The sequence below is a fragment of the Plasmodium inui genome, assembly GCF_000524495.1.
Source record: "Plasmodium inui San Antonio 1 unplaced genomic scaffold supercont1.8, whole genome shotgun sequence".
Lineage (NCBI taxonomy): Eukaryota > Apicomplexa > Aconoidasida > Haemosporida > Plasmodiidae > Plasmodium > Plasmodium inui.
The window spans coordinates 80,085-94,046 of record NW_008481842.1 but is presented as its reverse complement, the minus strand read 5'-3'; the positions used below and the strand labels follow the sequence as shown (position 1 = coordinate 94,046).

Below are 13,962 nucleotides of genomic sequence, written 5' to 3'. Positions count from 1 at the left end.
AGCAGGAACATCAGCATAATGTTCTCCTTCGTCTTTGTTTAAAAAAGTTGACGACTCTTAGGTTGGCAGCACGGGACAAGAGAAAAAAAAAAAAGACAAACATGCATACGTGCATACATGCATGAAGACATGCATGCGTACATACACACAATGTGCAGTACTTACCATGAGCAGCGCAACGCAGAAGTTCAACCCGATCTGGAAAAATCCAAATGTGATGAAGAATTTACCTCGCTAGTCTGCGGCAGCGGAGTGTCTTTGTGTCGAATAATCCACCCAAAGGCGAGGAATACGGGGGTGCCTCTCACGGATTACGCAAAAGGGGAAAAAGAAAAAAGACGTCCGCATATATGTGGGCATATATGTGCGCATTTACGTCTCCATATACGTACGCATCCCGCTGCAGTCAATTTTTTTTTCGCGCGGGAGTAACTCCCTACGGGGGGGCAAAGCATACTACATGTGTTTGGAAAAAAAAAAAAAAAAATAAAGTGTGATATGATCGATCTTTTGTAGCTCCACCTGCTGCACGGCTTCTTCTACTTCACAGTTTTCACCTTGCGCAACTGCATTTTTTCTATGCCCGCAATAGCACGGTATGCGCACATGTTCATATGCGAACAGCCATATACGGGAGTAGGCGCGTGCCTATCTTTCTCCTTGCATATTTGTTGAAGTTGGACACAGGTGTAGCAATTAATTCTTCCGGGTGTGTGTATGCACGTCGCCGCCCGCGAATTGGCCCCCCTTTGGGGTGCCCCAACTTGCATCGCTGCGAATGGCTGCGAATGGCTGCGAATAGCTGTGAATAGGCGCCTGAAAATTTTGCAACCGTCTTACCAGTCGGCGCTACCAAGACTGTGTAACCATTTGGGGGTGCCAAAAGGGACGCTTTACTTAAGTGTAACTCACCAATGTGCTTATCTTTACCAGACCATTTGGACATTTTCCCCCAATTGTACTCTTCTTTTGGACGATAAACATATAATAATCTTTTTTTTGCCAAACAGCCAAAAGTTTTCTTTTCTCCCAGCTGTCAAGGTGCGGGAAATCAAAGTAACAGCGAACACATACAAAAAAAAAAAGGAAAAAAAAAGGAAAAAAATCCAAAACTTCCTGAACCTTCAGCGAAAAACAGCAAAATAGATGGCACAAAAAAAAAAAAGAACAAAAACCGCCTGAACGTTCAGCAAAAGGCAGCCAAATGGATTGCACGAAAAAAAAAAAAGTCCAAAACTGCCTGAACGTTCGGCCAAAAAAAGGCATAATCCCTCCAAACGTTCAGTCCAAATGGGCGAAGCAAGAGATCTACGTGAACAGAAAGAACAGAAGGCATAACGAGATCACCACTAAAAAAAGGGAAGCGGGGAGCAAGTACCCTCCAGCAAAACGCTCGGCGGTAAAGTAGTAGTCCGTGAAGTAGGACTCCTCCTTGAAGTAAACCTCGACATTGTTGTAGAAGCTGCTGCGCGAGTAGAGGTTCCTCATGTGGGTGTATATTTCATTTTTCATATGCCCACATGCGCTCAAGTCGCCCAAACAGGTATTTCGAATTGCAGTTCTGTCTGTCTTTCGGTTGGCGTTATCACTGCGCTTGCCCAGCCCCTCCAACGCACTCTCCTCCGCGTCTTTACTTACATAAAAACCGGAGGAGTCATAAAAAAGAATATTTTTACTATGCATAAATATCGAGGTGCTAAATTTCGAATTGTTTATCGTTGGAGTTGATATCAAATGCTGTGTTTTTAAATAATTCAAGATGCTATATAAGGAAAAGGCCCTGGTATTTTTATGCGGTTCGTTCTTGTATATTCTGTCCATATTTTCCAGGTAGGAAAAAAAATAAAACGTAAATCGATCGACCGTCGAGACGCTTAAATATTTGCTCGAGTATAAGCTGTAGCTGTTCTCGTTCTTATCCGAGGAGGACATTAAAAATACGTTATTTATTTTATTTTTTTTTAAAAAATGCAACACTTGATCGTAAAAACTGTACCCTTGACACGTGTCAATAATTACAAAAATGTACTTGTAGAGATTTTTTATGAGCAGCTCTTGAATGTACAGGCTAAATTCAACAGAGCTCACAATGTTGAAATCTTGAATTTTAAAAAATGACACTCCTCCGTGGCCAGTCATGTATATAAAGAGATTTTTTTCTCTGTTCCCATTTGTATATAACCTATATTTAACTGGAGTTAAGGCATCATATCGATGTCTAATTACTCTCCTTATTTGTTCATCTCGTATGTTGTCATTTTTATAGTCTATATTTAAATGGCTGTACAAATTTTCTTTCATTTTTTTTTTTTTTAAATCTTCACTTGGAGGCTTCTCGTACTCCTTAAAAATAGTGCCTTCTACGATGTTCCTACAATTGCAAGCTTGATCAAATGGCACCATAAGCAGTATGTTCCGGTCCATATTGTCCCCAACATGTTTCAAATATTTATATGCGGTCAGTACATTGCTCGTGTGTCTGTAGTTGAAATAATGCCTCGATGTGCTAAGTGCGATAATATTACTATTCAGTTGATAATTCGATTTTTTTAATTCATGAAAAAATAGATCATTCACATTTTGTTTGGCATGGTTCTCTTCTATCTCTTTGTACTTGCCTTTCATATTTTTTATGTCCAAACCGGAGAAGTACACTGAGGGCGCAACTGCATGTTTGACTACCAGTAGCAGGCAGCACATGAACGCCTTCTTCAGCTCCATTTGTCCGTTGCTCGTTTGGTGGATTAGCCTCCAGGGAAAAAAAGGGTGGGAAAACTTCACCCGCTTAGCAGCTGCCCTACTCTTTCAGTCGCTCCCTTACACCTTACGAACGGTCTGCGAATCAACGTGTCAATCTTCGAAGTATTACATGGGGGAAGGAACCACAGAGGGGGGGAGAAGAAAAGAAAAAAACTCTCGAAATGCTTCAAAAGCAGGTACAGGAATAATTGGTACACAAATGGGACTTAAAAAAAAATGCAGCGAAATTAAAGAGCAAATGGGAAAAAGAAATTTCAATTTTTTTCACGTTTCAATTTTGTGTGAAAAGTGCCATCTTGTGTTCAGCGTTCACCCGTATTGTGCTTAGCTGGGCATACGTTTTGCCTCAAGTAGGGGGCGGGGTAAGCGCCTTTTTGCGGAAGGGCGCCATCCGGTGTGTGCCAACCGGGTGTTATCGCGATGTTATCGCGGTGTTATGGCGGTGTTACCTCGATGTTAGCGCCGCCCCAACGTTGCGTTTTTCTGTGAAATAATGCAGAAAGGCACGCACAAATATTTCACACTTGAGGGGGAGAAACAAATTCACGCGGACACGATCTTGTGAGTAGCTATTTTGGGACATTTTGGAAAAAAGTCCCCCTCCTTGGGAAAGTAACTCGAATTTTTTTTATTTTTTATTTTCTCCCCTCCTCCCAGAAAGTGCATTTACAAGATGGTTTTCATCCTCTCTACACAATTTTGCAAAATTGTTAAATGCTGCTTTGGGTAGACTAGCTGTATTGGATTAATTACCCCCTCCTTTGCTATTTTTCGCGACAATCACTCGGGTTGCGCTTAGCACCCACATAGGACATCTAAAATGGCAGACGGGAACATCCCCCGGAAATGTTAAACAATTGGCTACTTTCCTGTAGCACAAAATTGTTTTCCTTTCCTTTTTTTTTTTTCTTTTTTTTTGCCCTCTGCTGTTTCCCCCCTTCCCTTTTAAAGGATAGCTTGCAGCACCGGTATGTCTCCCCTAATTTCTCGTACACCTTCCGTGCTCATGTTATTTCCAATTAGGGATTGACACTCGGATGTGAAAAAAGAAAGAAACAACCGAACAGACAAAGAAACAGTTCCCCCATGACACAAATGGGTGAATTTTTCACCACGTCCCGTTTATCCCCTCCTGAACTTTCCGCTAACGTGAACGGAAGGGTGGCTACTGAGCGAATAGAATTGTGTAGCCTCTGTGTCAGCAGCGCGTTTATGTATGTACATACAGCGTGGCAGCTGAAAAAAAGGCAAGTGAAAAAGCAAATTAAACGGAACCATTTCGAGGCGGTTCGAAATAGATTATTACACCCATCGCGGGAACGAGGCAGGAACGGAGAAGGTACCCTCCCTAGTTAAGGACAGAGCACACAACAAACTTCTCCTACCACTTTCTGCGCAGTTTGCACCTCTGTACGATTGGAACCGAAAGAAGGGACGGGAAAATATAGACGACCGCAAACACTTGACACGCAGACGTGAGTAACTCCAGTTTGATCACTGAGTCACTCCAAATATATAACCTCCTACACACCACTGCTCTAACCCAAGTGGGACGAAGCATGAGGAGAGAAAATAAAGAAAAGGGGAAGAATCCCATTAAGTTGGCCAAGAAAAAAAAAAAAAATGCGAGAGGAAGTAGCAAAGGGGAAGATAACGATATGGTAAATAGTGAAACGAATGACCAAGGGTCGGATGTTATAGATGATAATAATGCACCTAGCGAAAGGGAAGAAGCTAAAGGGACGGTTGCTACTGCTTCCCCAAGTGATCTCCAAGGAGGCGGGGAAAAAACATCTAACGAGGGAGAAGCGGATGAGAAATCCCCCCTTAGTGATGTTCTGCCTGAAGCACAAAATGGTAATCTCCTTTCGGCTAACCCCAAGGAAAAGAAAATGAGCGAAAAAAGGGAAGATCATTTTAAAGACCAAAGTGAAAGCTGTTATGCTACTGGGAGGGACGAAATGGGGACGCAGGTTAAGTGCTCAAATGGGGATCCACACTGTGACGATGCTGCGAGGGGAAATGAAAACCGAGGTGCGGAGGAGACACAAAGGAAATGCGTTCGCCAAGGCACAGACGGTAGTGCCACCCAGGGGGGACGAGACCCCCAAAAGGGACACACAGAATTGAGAGGAAGCCTCCCAGAGGAGGGCCAAAAAAAGGAAGAGGAACCAAACAGCAAAGAAATAAATCCTGACAATAGTAGAAGTAAAAAGGGGAAGAAATCTGTGCAAAGGTATGAACCCTCTGTTAAGGTAAATTTAGAAAAAGGGGATAACGTGCGTGATTCTGTTCCAGAGAGGAAGCACCCAGAAGAAGCAAAATTATGTTTGAAGGGGACTAACAGTGCCGCGGCTAATGGAGACCACACCGCCGGATCGCTCCCGAGCGGGTGCGATTACCTATCCGAAAGGCGCAATAAGGACGATGCGGAGGAGAAACAACCAATTGAAGATCAGACGAAGACGAGGCAGGCAATGCGAAGCATCGGTAACAGAAGTATGGACCCTTCAAAGGAGCAGACACCAAGTGGTTATTCAAAGGAGAAGACACCAAATGATTATCCATGCAGTAGTGCTGCACCTGGGGCAGAAGACCCAAATAGACACCCCTCCAATGAGGAGAACATCCCACTGGATGAACTTCTCTACGAAACGACAGAGAGAGCTAAGAAGTATAACCGAACGAATTATGGGCTCATGGGGATACTAAAGGTAATCAAAATGACGGACCCCCAATTGAATATCCTAGCATTGGGAACCGATCTCACAACCCTAGGGTTGAATCTAAATTCGCCGAATTTTCTATTCTCCTCATTTACTTCCCCGATAAGTGACGACCCAACATATAATGAGGACTATTTCGTCAAGCCCAGCTGTTATTTAAATACTCGCTTTCAAATTCGTCTGTCCCTACTTCTGAAGCTGCAAACGGAGACGCTGTTTTATATTTTTTACAATCTACCTAGAGACGTACTGCAGGCTTATGCTGCCTCGGAGCTGTATCTGAGAAAGTGGACCTATCACATGAACTATAAAAAATGGTTTCTCCCGAGAAATTTGGCCAATCAGGGCAACTTAAGCAGCTGCCGCTCTTGGATTTACTTTGATCCGGTCACATGGACGAAGAAAATGTATGACGATTTTTTAAGTGTCAAAGATATGATGCATGTGAAGGATGTTACCAGATGTATTGAGCACATCATCCAGGTGCAGTCCAACTATAGCGCCAATGTGGCAAATCCTCCTAATTGTGCGAATGCAAGTCAAGGCGCCTCCCCGTAAGGGGACCTCCTCCTAAGGCGCTTCCTCCTAAACAGCTTCCTCCCAGTGGAGGGTGAAGGCACCATGGGCCCGCAATAGCGCCCAACGTGTGGGGGGGAACAAGGAAAAAAAAAATTCGGTAAACCACCTTCCAATAAGCGGCACTGGATTGATGCGGCACTGGATTGATGCGGCACTGGATGAATGCGGAACTGGAGGAATGCGGCACTGGAGGAATGCTGCACTGCTCCTTCTTCTCCCCCTTCACAGTTATGATTTTCCCTCGACTTTTCCCTTTTTTTGTGTACCTGAATTTTTTCTCTTTTTTTTTTTCCCCTTTCGCATAACTGTCTTCCAACAGTGCAGTCCATGCCCATTGTGGGCGGCGCCAATCCGGCGTGATGTGCATATGCGGATGGACAGCTCCACGTTTAAAAGTATCCAAACAAATGAGTTTTAAAAATAGGAAAAAAATCAAAAGATGACATAAATGGAGTAGCAAATTATTCGCGATGGTCAGAAGGATCCCCCTGTTGGCGTCGTCAGGGGGGGCGGGTCACACCCCTTCATCCACCTTCTGTGCATATTTGGGGTGCGTTTACCACTCGAGGGAGGCGCGGCTGCCCGCCCCGCACAAAGTGTTTCCCCCGCGCAGGCGCAAGTTCAGAAAAATGTGCTTCAAATAGGTGTAGGAATAAACAGAAACGTGCATATCAGACCAGACAATCTTAACGTTGTAAATACCCAGCTTGACGATTTCCTTGACATATAAACTACCATCGTGTATTTTTTTTTTTTTTTTTTTCTTCTCCAACACGCTGCAAATATCACAAGGACATTTCCGACGGACATCCTTTATGTGACAAACCAACACATCATCGGAAAAGACAAATTTATTGTCAATCGAGTCGAAGGATAAGTGGAGGTAATTTTTCTTATAAATCTGAATGGATGGCAAATTCAATTTGTGCATAAATTTTATCATTGCTATTTCGCGGGTTAAACTTTGGAAGATATTCTCCAACATATGAATCAGGTGATGATCCTCAAATGAAATGATAAAGGGGAAGTGCCTTTCTCCTGTTTGGTCATCATGATAGACATTCTTTGAGAGTAAAGAATGAAAGGGGACTTCATACACGTTATTAAATGCCTCTTTTAGTTCCTTCAAATCGCAGTTATTAAAAAGAAGGTGTTTCTTTTCACACCCGTCACAGATAAAGGAACTCATATTTATTACAAGGCCTACAATTGGCACGTTGAAATGATTACACATATTTATCCCTTTCTTTACGTCATTGATGGAAAGATCATTTGGTGTCGTTATCATGATAACCCCATCGATGTCTTCCGATTCGAAGAGATTCAAATGTATGTCGTTTGTTCCAGGGGGGAGGTCAATTATTAGATAATCCAAAACTCCCCAGTCCACTTGGTCTATGAATTCTTTTATCAGCTCGTTTAGGATGGGTCCTCTGAAGGATGCGAACCCTAAGTTCTTCTGATTCTTTATGTATGCGTAGGACATGAGCTTCACACCGTGGTGGAGGAGGGGCTCGATAAGGAACTCTTCCAGGAGGCGGTCCTCCGGGAGGCGGTCACTATGATGCACGGCGTGTCGGTCTGCGTCGTAGCTGCTAATGTGGTTAATCTTCCCCCCTCCGTTCTCGCCCTCCCTATCACCCACGCCTTTTTCCGTCATCTCCTCCATGGGACTTTCCCGCTTCCCCATCTCCCCCCTTTCGTAAAATATCTTACCGCTCCTCCGCTGGACGCTCTTAAACCTGGCGTAGGAATGTCCAAAGGGGAGCAACGTCGGAAGGCTGGGCCCGTTAATGTCCGCATCGAGCAGCCCCACAGATGCCCCCTTCTTTTTTAAGTAAAAGGAGAAGTTCACCGAAAAGAAGGACTTCCCGACTCCACCTTTGCAGCTATACACAACTATGACATTTTCGATTTTTCTGTTTTTTTTTTTCTCCTCTTCTTGTTCTTCCCCATGTTGATTATAATTTAGAAACGTCGTGTTTATGTTCGTTTCTTCAATCCATTCGTGGGTTGCTAATTTTTTCTGACATTCCGCCAACAGTTGGTCCTTCACCGGACAGGCAGGGGTCGTCAGGTTCAAGTCGAAGTCAACAACATAGTTGCCACCGTCCGTTTCTTTAATTCTTAAGTTTCGTACAAAATTTAACTCGACGATATTTTTTTTTAAGTCCGGATCCAGCACACTTTTCAGGCAGTCTAGAATTGCTTCCTTTTTTTTTTTTATCTTTTCTATCTCTTTGCCGTGAACGAATTCCTCGTCGATGAAGTCGCTGTCCATGGTGGGGGCGCCACCAACGGGAAGCGGCAGGTCGGGTGGGTTGGCGATGGATCTGACTGGCGGTGGATCGGGTTATGATCTCCTTCGTTTGTGTTGCCTTCCGATCCGGTTGTGATCTCCTTTCTTTGTGCTGCCTTCTGATCGGGGTGTTATTTACCCCGTCCTGTTGCTTTCCCCTTTTTTCGCCGCTTGCCCATCCCACCCGTGGCCTGTAGCTCTCCCTCGGTCCGTCACTTGGCAGGATGTACAAATTGGGCCATGTAGGAATTTCATTCTAAAGAGGCACCTCAATGTAAGAGCAGTTGGGGTAGCTATATTTGGACTTGAATTTGCTTGTTTTATTTTCTCTTTTTTTAGCTTCTTAATGACTGCCTGAATGACTCCCCTCACTGGATGTAAATCTGCCCTTCCCCGAGTGGACCATTCCACTTTGCCGCGCCCGCGTCGGGGGTACTGCTGCTCCTTGAAGGGTACTCTGGATGCACAATTGGAGGGAAGTACTTTTGCTGATTCCGCTCACTGGGGGGGGAACATTTTCCCACCCGTGCTGTACTCCTTCTGCGCGCCGTTCGTGTAATACGTATGCCCCACAACGGGACTGAGACTGGGTTGCCTCGCGAAAGCGCAGAATGGCGCTAATGGGTGTCATTGCATATGTTCCCTTTTGGTTATGCCCAATGTATGCTTTTTTATTTTTTTTCTATTTATTTTTTTTATTTTTTATCCTTCTATTTTTTTTTTCTTTTGGGGTCTATCGCATTGTCAAGGGGAAGGCGACCTTTCTTTTCTTTAATCCACCGCACCGGGGGAGAAAGCAGAAAGAAAAGGGATCTTCTGCTAGCACTTCTTTCCTTTGGCTTCCTTTACATCACAACCCGGACACGCGCATAACGCAGTACAGCACAAGATCGCACACCACCCGTTAGCGCAACACTGCCAACAGGAAGTGTAGCGGGTGCCTCTCCCTTCATCAGTGTGAAGGAAAAATTTGCGTCCCCCCTCTCCGCCTAATTATCTCAGCCCATCAAATGTTTCTCCCCGAAAATGCACATGAGGACGAGTTGGAGAGGCCCGTCGGACATTAATTAGCTTTTTAGGGCAACTACTCGGCAGAAGGAACACGTGAGGGTAGGTCAACCAAGGGATTCAATCTTCTACCCCCCTTATTCGTTTTTTTTTTTTTTTATTTCCGACTTCTTTCTCTTCTTTTGCTTTCCTACTTGTTTTTCCCCACGTTAATGACAATTTCCAAGTATCCCCCCCAAATGGCATCTCCCCCCCCAGTGTAGCCTCGAATGAGTGCAGAGTCGAATGACCTATTTGTGCTTCTCCCACCGCAGGGCAGTGAAATTAAGAACAGGGCATTTCACCGCATAGAGGGATAAGAGCCGCACCGCAGAGTTGCGTGCCTGGGTTGACCAAGGGACCGACGTAACAAATGGGAGGGGAAAACATCAAGGAGACAAACTTGGAGGATGCGGATAGCGGCTTGGCCTTCTTTAGAAATGTAACCTCTGGATGAACCTGTGCCTCTCATGCAACCCCGTCCCCTTCGAGGAGACTTCTCCGTGGGTGCTGGTAGTTCCAATCCTACACACCCTTCTCCTTATGTTGTCCGATTCCCACAGATGTATGATAAGTATAGGGACGCATTCCTGAGCCACCTGAATGAGTACTCCCTGGAAGAGGAAATCAAGGAGCACATCTCAAAATACTACAAGGTGCTTTTTGATTACAACTGCTTGGGTAGGTCCTGCCCCCTTTTTCGTCGTGTATAGAACGTGACGGAGGGGTGTTCGTGGTGTGTAAAGGCGAAACAGAAGATTCCTCTCTGTTCGCAATGCGGTACAGACAACCGACTGAACGGAGACGAGGGAAGCGCCCCATCCGCCACCCGATGAACTGACAGCCTCGTTGCTCTGTCAGTTAGTCTGTGTGTGTGTGTCTCCCTTTCTCACTCTCTCTCTTGCCTCCTCCCGCAGGGGGAAAAAACAACAGAGGAATCTTAGTCATCCTCATTTACGAATATGTCAAGAATAGAGACATCAACAACAGCGAGTGGGAGAAGGCTGCCTGTTTGGGTAAAGACGAGTTTGTCGTGAGGGGGCTACTTAGGAGAGTTTCAACTGAGCTCCACCGTTCGACTGCACCGTTTGACTCCTCCGTCTTGCTACACCTTTTTTCTCCTCCACAAATGCGAAATCCTGTTAAGGGAAGCACCGTTTTTCGTAGAGAAATAGAGGCCTTCCTCTATAAGGGGTCTTATTGTTCGTTTCCCCACGCTCGAAGCCCACCCCTTGTTTTTCTCTTTCTCCGCAGCGTGGTGCATAGAAATCCTGCAGGCCTCCTTCCTAGTGGCCGACGACATCATGGACAAAGGAGAGACGCGAAGGAACAAATACTGCTGGTGGGGAGGAGGATCCATATGGCTACATGTGACGTAGTTGTGTCCATTTGTTCTAACTTGGTTTGCACATCGGAATGCGTTTTTTTTTTTTTTTTTTTTTTTTTCTTCTTCTCGCTGTGGTCGCTGTTGTTTCTGCCGCCCCAACGCAGGTACCTATTAAAAGACGTGGAGACGAAGAACGCCGTGAACGACATTCTGATGCTGTATAACTCGATTTACAAGTAAGAGGCCTCGAAAAGGGTCATTGGGAAATGGCCCCATGGGAAAATGACATTATCCCTTTTGGGGCAGAAGCCATTAATGGATGTGGATTTGGCTTTCTCCGCCCTGCACGTTCTTTCTTCCTATTATTTTTTTATTTTGTTTTTCATTTTTTTATATTTTATTTCTTCCTTTTGCGAACCCCCAGACTGATCGAAATATACCTTCGGAACGAGAGCTGCTACGTGGACGTCCTCTCAACCTTTAGAGACGTCACCCTAAAGACAATCATCGGACAGCACCTCGACACGAACATCTTTTCGGACAAGTACTCTGATGTGAACCGAGAGATTGACGTGAACAATATAAACGTGCCGGAACAGCCAGTCATTAATATGAAGCTGATCAATTTCAAGGTCTACAAAAATATAGTTATCCACAAGACGGCCTATTACTCCTTCTTTCTGCCCATTATGTGTGGTCCGTGCGGTGGAAGATTTCCACACAAAAAAGGGGGGAGCCCCTACTTATATTTGTGTCCTTTTACCCTGTCAAGAAGTCCACGCGCGAGACAACTCTCCCCATAATGAGTTTATGTCTGTTTCTCCGCTTTTCCACTCACCTGTGCGACTCTTTCCCCATAGGAATGCTACTAGCCGGAATATCCATAGACAATTTAATTTACAAAAAAATTGAAGACATCTCTATGTTAATGGGGGAGTACTTCCAGGTGGGGGTTGTCAAACGTCTCAGTAGCAGGGAGAAGTGGATGGGGGGGTCGCCTTCAGGAGGTGGCTTCCCCGCGATGAAATCTTCCACCGTTACGCATCATCAGACATAATCAATCACCTGCGCGAAAAAAAAAAAAAAAAAAACACACACACATCATATATTACACACCACACGGCGGCACAGATCCATGACGACTATTTGGACATCTTCGGAGACAGCACAAAGACAGGGAAGGTTGGCTCGGACATTCAGAACAACAAATTGACGTGGCCCTTGGTAAAGGTAACTCGCGCGGAGAAGCGAAAAAGACAGAGCGAATAAGGAAAAACAGAAAAAAAAAAGAAAAAAAGAAAAAAAAAAAAAAAAACACACCTTTGTTCCTCCCTACCCATGTATGTCCTACCCACTCTTCACTCACCACCTCCTCTTCGTCCCCCTTTTTTTTTTTTTTTTTTTTTATCTTTTTTTCTGTTTTTCCAACTGCGTAGACCTTTGAAGTATGCTCCGAATCGGACAAGATAAAAATAGTAAAAAATTACGGCAAGAATAACTTAGCCTGTGTAAAAATTATCGACAGCATTTATGAGCAGTACAAGATTAAGAAGCACTATGAGAATTACGAAAAGGCTCAGAAGGAGAAAATATTGAGGTAAGCAGTGGGAGCGGCAGGAGTGGCGGCACATGTTCATCCCTGGGTGTGGAGGGGGGATTGATCATACGCCACCTCGCCGCTCTTCCCGTGAGGGCTAATCCAAATGTAGTTACACATTTGTAGTTACACTTTTGCACTTAGGCATTTGTAGTTACACCTTTGCATCTCCCCGGAGGCACATTGACAATCTTCCATTCATTTCCCCCCCTCCCTCCTCCTTCTCCTTTCCAGTGCCATAAGCGACTTGCACCACGAAGGTAATGCCCCCCGCATAGCCATTCATCCGTTTCGTTTGAGTGTCCCACGCCAGTGTTCATTCTGTCCGTTACTCGTTTTTCCTCCCCCATTTTGTGACCCATATTTAAAAGCCTCCTTTTATTGCACCCCTCCCCTGGCAGGTATAGAATACGTGCTGAAGTACCTTTTGGAAATTTTATTCACTGGTGTATAGAATGCGCTTGATAGGGAATGGTCCGGTCAAAAAAAAAAAACTCTACGCAGGGGGAAAAAAGAAAAAAAAAAATCGGTGTATGTACAGAGGAAATGGCTCCCCCCAGAAGTGGCCCACCTAGATGTATGCACTTGTACCAGCTCAGGTGGGCGGTGCTCTGAGATGACTCTAATGATTTCTCCGAGTTATGACGTGATGGGGGGTGATGTCACATGCTGTGGAGGCACATGGTCTGGCGTCACAGCGTGCCGCCACTCATTATGTCTGTTTCATCGGCGTCCCTTTTTTTTTCGATTGACAAAGTGTCCAGCAAGCAGTTTCGTTCAGTCCACGCTAACTGCGCAAGAAGCACACTTAACAGATGATCGGATGTTCTTCCCCTGGGGGAGCAGATCATCTTATATAACCCCACGTAGTATATCTACATTTTTACAAATTATGACAATCCATATGAAAGAAAAATAAAATAAAATAGAAAAAAGGGAAGATGCCACTGGTCAGTCTACCCCTATATATACACACACATGTAGACAAAAAAACATCTGTGCTTCTTCTTTTCTTCTCTTTTTAAACCCTAAACCGTAGACTTAATTTTATATATTGAATTTTTTTTTTTTTGCAAAGTAAATCCTACCTGCTATATGGTGGGAAGGGGCATTCTCACGGAGAGACACTGCATGAGTGGAGCTCTTCCTGTTTATCTGACCAGGAACCAATTGTTGTCTCAATTGAAGGGGTGGCAGTGTGACGGTGTAAAGGTGTGAGTGTGTGAACGTCTGAACATCAGTCGCTGTCTAGTGGGTAAAGCACAAGGGGGAGGAAGCCCACGTTGCACACATAAACGCTTAAGGACACGTCTGCGATTTTTTATTCGTTTCGTTTTGTTTTTTATGCAAAGAAGTAGAGGTGACCTCGCATGAATTATCCTTCCTTCGATTGTTCAATTGGAACATCCAGACCTGAGGTTCTTTTTGAGGCGAGCCTTTTTTTTAACTACCCCCACACATACACAAACCCTATAGAAGCTGCCCTCCCGCCAACCGTAGTACCACGTCGAGACCACAGCTCAAGGCAACCCTTCTGGCGTTCCTCCGTTCAGGGGAACCACGAAGCTGGAGGGAGGGGTAACGAGGAATCCACACACAACTTCGCCGCAAATCCGCTTCCACACTG

The 13,962-nt window shown here is 44.8% G+C and overlaps 4 protein-coding genes across 4 annotated transcripts; 2 read left to right on the top strand and 2 right to left on the bottom strand.

Moving 5' to 3' along the window:
- Positions 1-1,308: 1,308 nt before the first annotated feature.
- C922_02287 (legumain) lies at positions 1,309-2,721 on the bottom strand (the record flags this gene model as incomplete). Its single annotated transcript, XM_008817886.1, has 1 exon — positions 1,309-2,721. One exon carries the CDS (start codon positions 2,719-2,721, stop codon positions 1,309-1,311), a length of 1,413 nt encoding a protein of 470 aa, XP_008816108.1.
- A 1,598-nt stretch (positions 2,722-4,319) lies between these two features.
- On the top strand, positions 4,320-6,044 carry C922_02286 (hypothetical protein; the record flags this gene model as incomplete). Its single annotated transcript, XM_008817885.1, has 1 exon — positions 4,320-6,044. One exon carries the CDS (start codon positions 4,320-4,322, stop codon positions 6,042-6,044), a length of 1,725 nt encoding a protein of 574 aa, XP_008816107.1.
- A 577-nt stretch (positions 6,045-6,621) lies between these two features.
- On the bottom strand, positions 6,622-8,346 carry C922_02285 (hypothetical protein; the record flags this gene model as incomplete). The annotated part of the gene is made up of 1 exon (XM_008817884.1): positions 6,622-8,346. The coding sequence occupies one exon, from the start codon at positions 8,344-8,346 to the stop codon at positions 6,622-6,624; it is 1,725 nt and encodes a 574-aa protein (XP_008816106.1).
- A 1,438-nt stretch (positions 8,347-9,784) lies between these two features.
- On the top strand, positions 9,785-12,339 carry C922_02284 (farnesyl pyrophosphate synthase; the record flags this gene model as incomplete). Its single annotated transcript, XM_008817883.1, has 9 exons — positions 9,785-9,853; positions 9,975-10,092; positions 10,329-10,427; positions 10,666-10,753; positions 10,903-10,974; positions 11,163-11,434; positions 11,599-11,684; positions 11,870-11,968; positions 12,175-12,339. 9 exons carry the CDS (start codon positions 9,785-9,787, stop codon positions 12,337-12,339), a joined length of 1,068 nt encoding a protein of 355 aa, XP_008816105.1.
- Between the last annotated feature and the right edge of the window lie 1,623 nt (positions 12,340-13,962).